General features: G+C 35.5%; 1 protein-coding gene across 4 annotated transcripts in view; it reads right to left on the bottom strand.

Moving 5' to 3' along the window:
• Positions 1-13,660, bottom strand: part of XRN1 (5'-3' exoribonuclease 1) — a 112,441-nt gene that overhangs the window by 12,252 nt on the left and 86,529 nt on the right. For all 4 annotated transcript variants that reach the window (XM_027544378.1, XM_027544387.1, XM_027544395.1 and 1 more), the window contains exons 34-40: positions 8,653-8,714; positions 7,170-7,280; positions 6,891-7,013; positions 6,133-6,292; positions 4,128-4,306; positions 818-931; positions 622-724 (exon numbers count right to left, since the gene is read on the bottom strand). In XM_027544378.1, coding sequence (XP_027400179.1) covers positions 622-724; positions 818-931; positions 4,128-4,306; positions 6,133-6,292; positions 6,891-7,013; positions 7,170-7,280; positions 8,653-8,714 — 852 coding nt within the window. The remainder of the gene's footprint in view (positions 1-621; positions 725-817; positions 932-4,127; positions 4,307-6,132; positions 6,293-6,890; positions 7,014-7,169; positions 7,281-8,652; positions 8,715-13,660) is intronic.

Raw genomic sequence — 13,660 nt, 5'->3', positions numbered from 1 at the left:
CACTCTTCAGTCTGAACATAACTCTACTCTGTTGCATTGGTTTTTATTTCTCTTCTTTTCTCATCACAAACTGTTTTCAAATTCTAATGTGCACGAATCGCCAGTCCAGGTTGGATGCATGATACAGGAAGCTTGGGGCTGGTGCACTGGGATGACCCAGAGGGATGGTACGGGGAGGGAGGTGGGAGGGGGGTTCAGGACGGGGAACACGTGTATACCTGTGGCAGATTCATGTTGATGTATGGCAAAACCAATACAATATTGTAAAGTAATTAACCTACAATTAAAATAAATAAATTTATATTAAATAAATAAAATGCAAAAAAAATTCTAATGTGCTGATATTTCTTTTCTCATCTCTTTGTCTTTATAGGTTCACATTTAAAATAGTTTATTATTCAGTTTAATGGAGTCTGGGCAAAGAGAAGAGATAACCAGTTTAATACTCCCTGCATTTCTAGATAAATCTGCAGGCTCTGGTTTCAGGCTTACCCCTTACAACTCCTTACATTACTGAGATATTTAGATCATTTCTTGGTTTCCTTGAAGTGATGCTTCTTAAAAGAACTTACTAAAAACAATAATTAAATGGTAAATATTTAGACGAGAAAGATACCTTACCAGTAGGCTGGGGAAAAACTGGAGGAATGGTTCCAGGTGGTACAGCTGGAGGATAACTTGGAAATACTGGTGGAGGCAAAGGGAAATTCACTCCTAAGGAGCCCTATGGAAGTATTTAAAGTTATAAAACAATGCATCAGAAACATCTAGAGGGATTATTTAAAGATTTAGTAGAGAATTCATGGGCAGTTCTCACCAATTGTTGTATAGCAAAAAATGCAGCTTTTTCCTTGGCTTCATTTTCAGAATGGCACTGTGGCCCATGTACCAGTAAGCCGTTAGATAATTTTACCTGGCAAACTGTCATTGTCTAAAAAAAGAGAACAGGAATGTTTATGAAGTTATCTGTCCAGGAAGTTGACCTCCTTCTAGAAAGCTTAAACAAGTAGAATAATTTCATCTAACATTCTGTAAAAAAAAATTTCAAGAATTCAAAGAGGGACTATAGCTTAAGTTTTCAGTTATGATACAAAAACTTTAAAACTGTTGCCTTATCTTTCAGTGTTTACAAAGTTAAAATGATCTATCTCTAAGCTAGCTGAAGGGTCGGAATCCTATTGTAAATGAAAGTCAGCTAAACTTTCTTCTTTACATCGAGGATCAGGAAACTAGGTTTCCTACTTGTTTTTGTACGTAAGATTTTATTGGAGCACAGCCAAGTCCACTCTTATGGTTTGCCTATACCTACTATAACTGCAGAGGGAAGTGACAGAGACCACATGGCCCACAGAGCCTGAAATATTTACTATCTGGCTGTTTATAGAAAAAATGTGCTGACCCCTGCTTTCCACCATCCTTTAAATAGCAGACATTTTACTAACATGAATTAACTGCCAAAATCTTAAAAACTCTGAAGTTCTGACTGATTTTATATTTACATTTGAATGACAATTCTTTACTGTATACTTTTTTCCTTTGATAAAAAAGATTTTTAAGAAAAATGCTTTTTCAGAAAGTAGTCATATTTATGTAGTAGTGACCTAGAGCCAGACATCCTGGAATGTGAAGTCAAGTGGGCCTTAGAAAGCATCACTACGAACAAAGCTAGTGGAGGTGATGGAACTCCAGTTGAGCTATTCCAAATCCTGAAAGATGATGCTGTGAAAGTGCTGCACTCAATATGCCAGCAAATTTGGAAAACTCAGCAGTGGCCACAGGACTGGAAAAGGTCAGTTTTCATTCCAATCCCAAAGAAAGGCAATGCCAAAGAATGCTCAAACTACCGCACAATTGCACTCATCTCACATGCTAGTAAAGTAATGCTCAAAATTCTCCAAGCCAGGCTTCAGCAATATGTGAACCGTGAACTTCCTGATGTTCAAGCTTGTTTTAGAAAAGGCAGAGGAACCAGAGATCAAATTGCCAACATCCACTGGATCACAGAAAAAGCAAGAGAGTTCCAGAAAAACATCTATTTCTGCTTTATTGACTATGCCAAAGCCTTTGACTGTGTGGATCACAATAAACTGTGGAAAATTCTGAAAGAGATGGGAATACCAGACCACCTGATCTGCCTCTTGAGAAATTTGTATGCAGGTCAGGAAGCAAGAGTTAGAACTGGACATGGAACAACAGACTGGCTCCAAATAGGAAAAGGAGTTCGTCAAGGCTGTATATTGTCACCCTGCTTATTTAACTTATATGCAGAGTACATCATGAGAAACGCTGGACTGGAAGAAACACAAACTGGAATCAAGATTGCTGGGAGAAATATCAATAACCTCAGATATGCAGATGACACCACCCTTATGACAGAAAGTGAAGAGGAACTCAAAAGCCTCTTGATGAAAGTGAAGGTGGAGAGTGAAAAAGTTGGCTTAAAGCTCAACATTCAGAAAACGAAGATCATGGCATCCGGTCCCACCACTTCATGGGAAATAGATGGGGAAACAGTGGAAACAGTGTCAGACTTTATTTTTCTAGGCTCCAAAATCACTACAGATGGTGACTGCAGCCATGAAATTAAGAGATGCTTACTCCTTGGAAGGAAAGTTATGACCAACCTAGATAGCATATTCAAAAGCAGAGACATTACTTTGCCAACAAAGGTCTGGCTAGTCAAGGCTATGGTTTTTCCAGTGGTCATGTATGGATGTGAGAGTTGGACTGTGAAGAAAGCTGAGCGCCGAAGAATTGATGCTTTTGAACTGTGGTGTTGGAGAAGACTCTTGAGAGTCCCTTGGACTGCAAGGAGATCCAACCACTCCATTCTGAAGAAGATCAGCCCTGGGATTTCTTTGGAAGGAATGATGCTAAAGCTGAAACTCCAGTACTTTGGCCACCTCATGTGAAGAGTTGACTCACTGGAAAAGACTCTGATGCTGGGAGGGATTGGGGGCAGGAGGAGAAGGGGACGACAGAGGATGAGATGGCTGGATGGCATCACTGACTCGATGGATGTGAGTCTGAGTGAACTCCGGGAGTTGGTGATGGACAGGGAGGCCTGGCGTGCTGCGATTCACGGGGTCGCAAAGAGTCGGACACAACTGAGCGACTGATCTGATCTGATCTGATTACTAAGTATAGTATTATTACTATTATTATTAATACTATGTTAGTATCATTATACTAACACAGTATCATTATACTAACATAGTATTATTACCATTATTACTAATGGTTGTTTTAGGTAAGAATATGTCAAGAGTTTGGATAAAGGATAAAACAGATTTCCTGTAGTGGTTCTCAAGGTGTGGTATGGGGACCTCAGAGGTCCCTGAGACCCTTTCCAGAGCTTCAAACTATTTTTATAATAATATGAAAATGTTATTTGCTCTTTTCACTCTCTCTTTCTCATAAGTATAGAGAGAACAAAACGTTCATTAATATAATTTCAAATTCTACAACTGCACTAACTTTAAAGAAAATACCATGTTTTAATGTTGTTTATCAAAAAATATCCACAATGATATGAAAAGGCTATTAAAATTTTCTTTCTTTTTTCCAACCATTCGTGTGAGGTCAGATTTTCTTCATGTATTTCAACCAAAACCATGTATTACAAGAGATGGATAGTAAGAAGCAGAGATGAGAATCTAGCTTCTCCTGTTAATCTAGAAGATGGAAAAGACTTGCAAAAATGTAGGGCAATGACATTCTTCTCAGTAAATTTTTTCAAAAAGTCATTTTTAATTAACTACTTAAAATTTTTTCATTTTTAATTTGGTAAATATGGATATAATACAAGTAAACAAAATTTCTTTGGGGTTCTCAAAAAAAAAGATGGGTAGTTTCTGAGACCAAACAGTTTGACAGCTGCACTGTACGCCAAGACCCCTAGCCCTGTCACCACTCTGAAGAATCCTGCGAGGTGACCTGCTGCCCAAGTTCCTGTCAGTGTCATGAGGGCTCTGGTTATGCATAAATGGAAAAGTATTCATCTACGCTTCTCATAAAGTGAAAAATACCAGCTCCACTATATTATTTTCAGCCAAAGATTTTCAGTTGATTTGTTTAAGCTCAGTGATAATAACTTATGCGAACAGAAGAACAGTAGTTTACCATACCTGTGGTGTTCTCAGAAAGGAGAAATCTGGTTGTGGCATTCCAACAAGGGAACAAATTCGAGAAAGTTCAGTTACTGGTGTGGACATAGGAGGAATCTGGCCAGTAGGCCAGCACACACTGTCCATAGACTGAACATTATGGTACTCACTAGCACTGTGAGGCTTGTTCATATAAGATGCTACAAAAAAAAGAGAAAAGGACGTATCTACATTAAATGATAATTCAAACTATGCAATTATGGCAGGGCTTTACAGAACAGCAAGTAAGACATAGTTAGAAAGTGAAAAGAGGAACATTTCCTATGAAGCAAATGTAAGAACTATTTAGTCTTGCCTAAAATAACTAGAACTAAATGAAGATTTTTAGATGATTATAATTAATTACTGATATATAATTAAGATAAAGATTAAAAAATATAAGTTGATGACTGCCAAAAATTAACATCGTGAGAGATTAACACATTGTAGGCAAAATCTAAACAAGCAAACGGCTTTCTTGAGCTGATTTATAATTAATTCTTAATGTTTTTTTCCTTTAATTTTATTGGAGTATAGTTGCTTTACAGTGTTGTGCTAGTTTCTGCTGTACAGTAAAATGAATCAGTTATATGTATACATATATTCACTCTTTTTTTTAGATTTCTTTCCATTTAGTCACCACAGATCACTGAGTAGAGTTCCTTGTGTTAAAATTCTTAAGTTTTGAGGCTTCAGCTTTGGTTTTCTCAAAATCCATCTTACTTTCTGAGCCACATGGATCAATGTTTTTTGCTCTAAAATAGTGCTTCTTGAATGTTTTTTCTGAAATCAAACCTTCCAAGTGCCTTTATATAGAATATGATTTTAAAAATTCTGAAAGAGCACATTCTTTATAATCAAGAAACTCACCAACAGAACAAAAGCACACCCTAGCGGAGAATGAATCTAAACCTCTAACTATTATAGATTAAAAAATAAGTGGCTTGCCCAAAGTCATAATTAGTTCTGTTACATGGGCTGGGTTCTGAGCTCTTCATTCTAAGGTATATAATACTTTTTACTGTACTGAAATATAGTAAAAGTTACTTGTTTTTGACAGTGGGATCATACTTAGCTGATACTGTTTTAAAATTTTATTTTGCTCTATTTCAAGAATACATCTGTCACTATGATATATATTGTTTCCTGAGAGTTATTGGAATTTTAATTATTTATCCTGATACTCAGTAGATAAATGAAGCTAGGCTCTGATATTGTTCCAGATTTTGATCCTTAATAAATTCAAATTGCCTTATTTCAAAATGTTTTTTACCTGAGAAACTTTTGTCCCCACCTACCATTATTCCTGGTGGACTTTTGAAGATAATTACAGAGACAAATATTAAGTATAGTGGACACAGAATTAGGGGCAATGACCGACATCTAGTGAAGTCCAGCTGTGTGCCACATGTTATGCTGTAGGCTTCACAGACTTATGGTGAGTGCCACTTTCCAATGTGTGCCTCCATTAATTATTTTTAATTGATTTTACAGCTTCTTCTTTTTTATGTGAGTCAAGTTATTTTAACATAATACTAATACCAATTATTGGCACCTAGGATGTGTTAGACACAGTGCTAACTGCTTTATATATGTCATATAATTACTGCAACAGACATCTGCAATGTTATTTCATAGATAAAAGTTAAATAATATATTTAAATTACATAATAATTTTTAAATTATTGAGAAAAAGCTAAAATGTAAAAACTTTTCTAGGTTTGGAATCTACAGAATGAGTATCTGTTACAGTATAATTTAAGTAGTTACAAGAAGATAATTAGAGATCTACTGGTTACAGTTATTTAATACATTGTTATGTAATGACATAAGCATAAGAAAACACACTTATTACCCTTCATTATACTTAAAAAAATAAAAGTAGTTTTATCTTTAAAAATTCCAAGATTAAAAAACCAAATGAACTGAATTTTTGAAGTTGGCTATTAGCTCACTTAATTTCTTATTAAGTACTTAGCTTACTTACTCAATTTCTTATTTTGTTTAGGTTGTGAGGAAGATCCATATTCATCTCTTCTACTAGAGGAAACAGTGACTTCATTACCAAACTGTTTCATTTCATTCTTATGATCCATACTGTCAGAGCTGTCAATTTTTAGAATTTCTTTAAGCATCCGAGTTCCTTTCTGCTTTGAAAATGATTAGTGTGGAGATGGTGGGGGTAGAGAGAAAAGTTAAACTTAGAGTTACAGAGCTTACTGATCCTCCTTTTAATAAGTTCTATTGTTAAAAATTAAGACAATAACTACATTCAGATAAAGAATAAGGAAAATCAATAGAGTTGAAAAAAAATCCACATTTCCTGGCAAAGAAATAATAATTATCATTCCTGCTTAATTTCTGACCAAACAGTCTGGGAACAATGTTTGAAAAACAAGGGATTCATTTTGATATTTGGCAAAACTAATACAATTATGTAAAGTTTAAAAATAAAATAAAATTAAAAAAAAAAAAAAAAGAAACACAATGCAATTTCATATGTGCAAACAGCTTAAAAGAACTAAGTAAAATCTAAAAACAAAATAACTATGAAAAAAAAAAAAAGAAAAACAAGGGAGCTATGGTGGCTAAATTGCCCAGGACAGCCCAGTTTTCCTCACAGGATGAAAATAATATGCCTCACATCAGTCTATGTAAGAGAAGGTATCTTAACTGTTGCACAGGGTACGTATGGCCAACAATAATAAAATTACCATATTGTACAAGCTCCTACAAAATACGAACCATAGCAAATGACTGTGGTGACAAATGTTCTTCACTTGGAGGCTCTTCATGATGAGATGACTGTATTTCACTTTCTTTGGAGATATTCAAGGATGCTAAGAAGTTCTCAATTCCAGGATTAGGCTAAAAGAATAAATATTTTGTGCATGAAGTTTTGAAAGTACAAGGACCTGAAAATCACTAAGAGTTTTATGTACAAAATTGATCATTTAATTTTCACTCACTCGTCTTTCCAAGTGTTAAAGTGTGGGAAGATAAACTGAATGAATGGTCTTTTACCTTATCAACACCACTTGGATAACCAGTCACAACCTTTTGATTTTCTGAGACTTCTGAATTTTCATTTCTCTTCAGTAGCTTAATATTACATTTGGCAGGCCCTCCAAATGCCTATAAAAGAGTAAGAATGGGTTTTTGTGCAAATAAAATTATAGTTACTACTTAACAGTATTCTAAATAAATCACTGCCAACTTTTTGGAGTGTTATTTTTTCTTTTATATCATAAGAAAAAAGGGGGGCCCATAAACTTGATGAGGGAAAAAATTACATCTTAACCTCCATTAATTTCTAAATAAGATTTAGCATTCCCTTCAATTATGAATGTAGGCAATAAACTATTAATACAATGGTGGTGATTCTAATGGCATTTCAATATAATTGGTTTTCTTTCAAATCTTATATATTTTATTGTAACATTAATACTATTATTCTCAGAAAGAGTCCATATACTTCACCAAAGAGGCCCACAGCACTAAAGAGTTTATGAACCCCTTTTCTAGAAGAAAGGAAATTATAGCATAAGAATTTCAGAAGGAGAAGGTTTGAAAGTCATGTAATTCAACCCTTTATTGGTATCTGAAAATTAATGGGTTCCATTACTGAGAACCTGTTATGTGCCAAGATATCTGCTAAGATATCTTTTATAAATATAGCTTATAAGAGATCTAACTTTTTAAAACACTTTGTTATAAAACATAATATGCATATAAAATGCACACATGTGAAGTATACACATGTGTACATGTGATTTAAAGTGTTTTTTATTATAAAATGTATATAGACTATCAATCAGCAGAAACTCTTAAAATAAAATATAAATGATCTCAGTTTCTCTTATTAACCTAACTCCACAGAATTAACTGTTAACTTTTCCATGTTGGTCTATATACTTTCATTGAATATATAAACATGCATGCATGCTTAGTCGCTCAGTCGTGTCCAACTCTTTGTGACCCCATGGACAGCAGCCCGTATTTCCAAATAGTTTATATATAAAATGTACACACACTCATATAAGTAGGCATGTTTGTAAGTACTTATATAGGGCTTTCCTGGTAGCTCAGCTGGTAAAGAATTCCCATGGAGAGAGGAGCCTGGAGGGCTGCAGTTCATAGGGTAGCAAAGAGTCGGACAAGAGTGAGGGACTAAGCAGTAGCACCAGACTATATATAATGAATGAGAGGCACAAGTGATATATTTTAGTCTCCATTTTAAAGATGAAGAAACTGAGGCTGTGAGAAGTGCAGTGATTTGCTCAAGGCCACTGAACCATGAAACAGCAGAACCAGAATGTATCTCTAATTCCAAGTCTTGGACTCTAGTTGCGCAACCTCCCATCCAAGGGACTGATAGGCTCAGCAACCCTCTTGCCACACACATTATGAATCAGGTTGAAAGGGCTGCAAATTTAAGGCAGATGCCACAGAGCCACCAATTCCAATAAAAAGTGGACTACTAGAAATTTGATTTTAAGAAGCTTACCTGCCTATTTGACATTTTTTGTGACCGACTTTCAGTTTTAGGACTCTTACACTCTTCTTTAACTAGACACAAGAAAATAGAAATTCTGTTAAATGAAATTTGTTCCATACCTATTAAATTTACCAAATATTTACCACAGCAAGGCACTGTGCTAAAGAATTCACTGAATTCCACGGAGGGAGAAAAAGGCCCTGCTTTTGAAGAACTTGTAATCTAGATGAGGGGGAGAAAAGATACAGGCAACAACAAGGGAAAAAGAAAGGTGGCATCTAATTGAGTCTTGTAGAACGGCAAGTTTCCAAAGGGCAGAATAGGGGGCTAAGTATTTCAGCAAAGAAAATAATAAGAGAAAAGACAAATAATAGGAGTAGCAGAAAGCAAGGAATATTTGTGGCACTCTAAATAGACAAGTTCTGCTGGAGGCTAAGAAGTATAATGCAGCTTAGTTGAACTAGAGGAGCAGGCTGCAGCCATAATCTGCCAAGGACTGAAGACTATGGAATTACACTGGAGGTAATGGGCATAATCACAGAAAAGTTTTGATCAGGTAGGAATCTGATCAGAATTGAGCTTTAAGAAAATTAAAATATAGCAGTGGCCTATTATATACAAGGAGTTAGAGACCAATGAGGAAGCTATGTTAGTATTCTTGTTAAGGGGAAATTAGGAGAACAGAAAGAAAATGAAAAAGGATAGATTAGAAGAGGAAGGAGGGAAGGGAAAAAGGAAGAAGGAAAGAAAAGAAGAAAGGAAGAAAAAAGGAGGAAGAAAGAGAGGGACACAAACGGAAAGAGAGGATGAGGAAAGAAGTAGAAGGAATGGATAGAAGGGAGGGAGGGGTTGGAATGAGAGAAAAGGGAAGGAAGGCACAAAGATGAGAAGGGAAGGGAGAACAGAGAGGGTAAGACAAGAAGCCAAGGAAGAATTCCTGGATTCAACATTAAACCTTTGTTGAGACACACAAGAAAACTAATTGGAATTCCACATAATGTAAATGGCTTACACACTTTTATATAAAGAATAACTTGAAGAAAAAATCACAAACATTTTAATTAACTATAAAATCTTGAAGCTTTAATTATCAGATTTATGGGGACATGAATCTATATTTTGGAGAAGGCAATGGCACCCCACTCCAGTACTCTTGCCTGGAAAATCTCATGGATGGAGGAGCCTGGTAGGCTGCAGTCCATGGGGTCACTAAGAGTCGGGCATGACTGGGCGACTTCACTTTCACTTTTCACTTTCATGCATTGGAGAAGGAAATGGCAACCCACTCCAGTGTTCTTGCCTGGAGAATCCCAGGGACGGTGGAGCCGTCTATGGGGTCGCACAGAGTCAGACACGACTGAAGCGACTTAGCAGCAGCAGCAGAATCTATACTTAACTTAAAATGTAAAAGAAACAAAAATAACATATAGATATTTGGAGAAGGAAATGGCAACCCACTCCAGTACTCTTGCCTGGAAAATTCCATGGATTGGGGAGCCTGGTAGGCTACAGTCCATGGGGTCACAAAGAGTTGTTCACAACTGAGCGACTTCACTTTCTTTCTGTAATTCCTTTTGGAGAAGGAAATGGCAACCCACTCCAGTGTTCTTGCCTGGAGAATCCCATGGACAGAGGGACCTGGTGGGCTATGGTCTATGGGGTTGCAGAGTCGGACACGACTAAGCAACTAACACACACACACACATTGGTGCAAAACAAAAACAAAAATCTGAACCAAAGCTATAAAACAAGAAAAGTTTTTTCAAAATAATTTTTAAAGAAAAACACCAATACAGTATACTAACGCATATATATGGAATTTAGAAAGATGGTAACAATAACCCTGTGTTCGAGACAGCAAAAGAGACACTGATGTATAGAGCAGTCTTATGGACTCCGTGGGTGAGGGAGAGGGTGGGGAGATTTGGGAGAATGGCATTGAAACATGTATAATATCATGTATGAAATGAGTCGCCAGTCCAGGTTCAATGCATGATACTGGATGCTTGGGGCTGGTGCACTGGGACGACCCAGAGGGAGGGTATGAGGAGGGAGGAGGGAGGAGGGTTCAGGATGGGGAACACAGGTATACCTGTGGCGGATTCATTTCGATATTTGGCAAAACTAATACAATATTGTAAAGTTTAAAAAAAAAAAAAAAAAGACTCCTGCTAAAAAAAAAAAAAAAGAAGAAAAACATTTTATAAAGACTATTCTTAAACTATAGGAAATATATAAATACATAAAATACCATGTGCATATAAAATATAATCAATTAGACTCAGGACTCGGCACTTGGTATTTCCTCTGCTGGAAAGCTCTTCAGTAAGCTGATTCCATTTCCCTTTCATTTGGGTCTCTATTCAAATGTGTCCTTGGAGAGGTATTACTTGACTACCATATTTAAAACAGCATTTGCATCACTCAATCTTCTTACTCTGCTGTATTTTTCATCATAGATTTATCATTACTACAGATTATGGAATTTACTCTGCCTATTATTAGTCTCAACCTTAGAATATAAAGTCCATTAGGTCAGAAAACTTGTCTGACTTATCCCCAGCACCTAAAACAATACCTTGCACATAAAACAGCTGAATAAATAAATGAATAACAAAAGAGTCATATTTTGAACATGAAGAGCAATTTGATACAATTTTGGAATACTATGATCAAGAGAAGAGAAAAAGTACTGTAAGATGAAGATTCTCATATGTGTATCTGTACTCCCTACTGTGCCTAAAACACAGTGGATTACTGAAACAAATGAAGAGTCAAAATACATAAAATACGTTAGAGAATATTAACAACAAAATACTTGCACATATTCTTAACAAAAATCTGTAATATAATTTGAATTTATTTATTCATTTATTTTAAATTTTTTGGCCATGCCTTGCAGCATGTAAGATCTTAGGTTCCCCAACCAAAGACTAAACTTGTGCCCCTGCAGTGGAAGCATGACGTCTTAACCACTGGACTGCCAAGGAAGTCCCTGGAGTAATGTAATAGGCAAGTGTTTATATACATAAAAAGGTAACTGGATTACTCTAAATAAAATTTAAATTTATCTCAAAATGTGGTTAGTGAGGTGACATCAGCAAAAATACTGAAGGACCTCTACAAATTCTTTTCTCCATAAAAGCAACAAGAAAATGAATATAAATCACCAGAATCCTAATTTTCAGAATGATAGAAATTAATCAAAGACTTGCAACAATCTGGGATGTATTTCTTCAAGAAAAAAGACTGAATCTAGTAAAAACAGTGAGTTTTGTGACATTTTAACTTGCCCTGCCCAGTTCTCTCTCTTACTCTCCAGTTCCATGAAGCCTTGAAAAAAAAAAACAGGTAGTATATTTTTGGTGAAAATCCATAGCCTGGCTGCTACTTGAGATTAGAATCAGGCTAGAGTTCTTTCAAAGTGTTATTCCAACATTCTATGAGCCCAGTATTACCATGATACCAAAATTAAAGACATCACAAGAAAATTACAAATGTCCTTTATGAATACAGATGTAAAGATCCTCAACAAAATACCAGTGAATAGAATCTTGTACTGTATAAGGAGGATGATACACCAAGATCTAGTGGGATTTATTCCAGGTATGCAAGGTTGGTTCAACATATGAAAAACAATCAGTGAAAAAAAAAACACATTGAATGCATAAAGGACAGAATCCATGTGATCATCTCAAAAGTCAAAGACACAGCATGCGACAAAAACTAATATCCCTCCTAGGTTAAAAAAAAATCAACAATCTAGGAATACAAAGAAACTTCTTCACCTTGAAGGGCAGCTACCAAAACCCTACAGTTAACATTATATTTAATGATGAAAGACTGAAAGCTTACCCTTAAGATCAAGACAAGGATGCATACCCTCACCACTTCTATTTGACTGGTGGTTATAGCCACAACAATGAGGCAAGAAAAATAAATAGAAGGCACCCAGATTGTATAGGAAGAAGTAAAACTACATTTGCGGAAGCCACAAAAAACTAGGGCTAATAAATAAGTTCAACAAGGTGGAGGAATACAAGATCAATATACAAAAGTCAGTGTTATTTCTATAAATTGTAATGAACAATATGCTCCCAAAATTAAGGAAACAGCTCCACTGACAACTGTAATAAAATACTTATTAATAAATTTAACAAAAAATTCAAGACTTATACACTGAATACTATAAGACATCGTTGAAAGAAATAGAGAGGCTTATTGGGTAGTATTGATGACAATACTACCCAAAGTGGTCTACAGATTCAGTATAATCCCTATAAAAATTCCAGCTGCCATATCTGCAGAAATAGACAAGCTGATCCTAAAATTTATACGGAAATGCAAGAGACCAGAACTTGACAAATAATCTTGAAAAACAAAGTTGGAGGATTCAAATTTTCTAATTTCAAAACTGATAACAAAACTATGGTAATGAAGATGATGTGTTGTGCACAAAAAGATGGAATATAGATCAGTGAAATGCAATTAGAGACTAGAAATAAACCTATGCATCTATGGTCAACTGATTTATGACAAGGGTGCCAAGACAATTCAATGCAGTGCAAAGAAAATTCAATGAGCAAAGAACAGTCTTTTAATAAATAGTGCTGGGACAACTAGATGTCTATATGCAAGAGAGTGAATATGGACTCATACCATATACGCACTTATTCAAAAATGGAAAAAAGACCTAAATGTTACAGCTAAAACTGTAATGCTCTTAGAAGAAAACACAGGTGTAAATTTTTGTGACCTTGAATTAGGTAATGGTTTCTTAGATGATACCTAAAGCACAAGCAACTAAAGAAAAATCAGAAATAGGTAAATTGGATTTGGTCAAAATTTAAAACTTTTGTGCTTCAAGGACACTGTAAAGAAAGTTAAAAGACAACCACAGAATGATAGCACATAGCTGCGAATCAAATATCTGAACAGCATATAGTATATAGAACATAAAAAGTACTTCATAGGATATGGAATATTAAAAGTACTCTTACAACTCAAGAACGAAAAG

The sequence above is a fragment of the Bos indicus x Bos taurus genome, chromosome 1, assembly GCF_003369695.1.
Source record: "Bos indicus x Bos taurus breed Angus x Brahman F1 hybrid chromosome 1, Bos_hybrid_MaternalHap_v2.0, whole genome shotgun sequence".
Taxonomy (NCBI): domain Eukaryota; kingdom Metazoa; phylum Chordata; class Mammalia; order Artiodactyla; family Bovidae; genus Bos; species Bos indicus x Bos taurus.
Note: the sequence above shows the minus strand (reverse complement) of the source record. Positions and strands in the feature narration are given on the sequence as shown.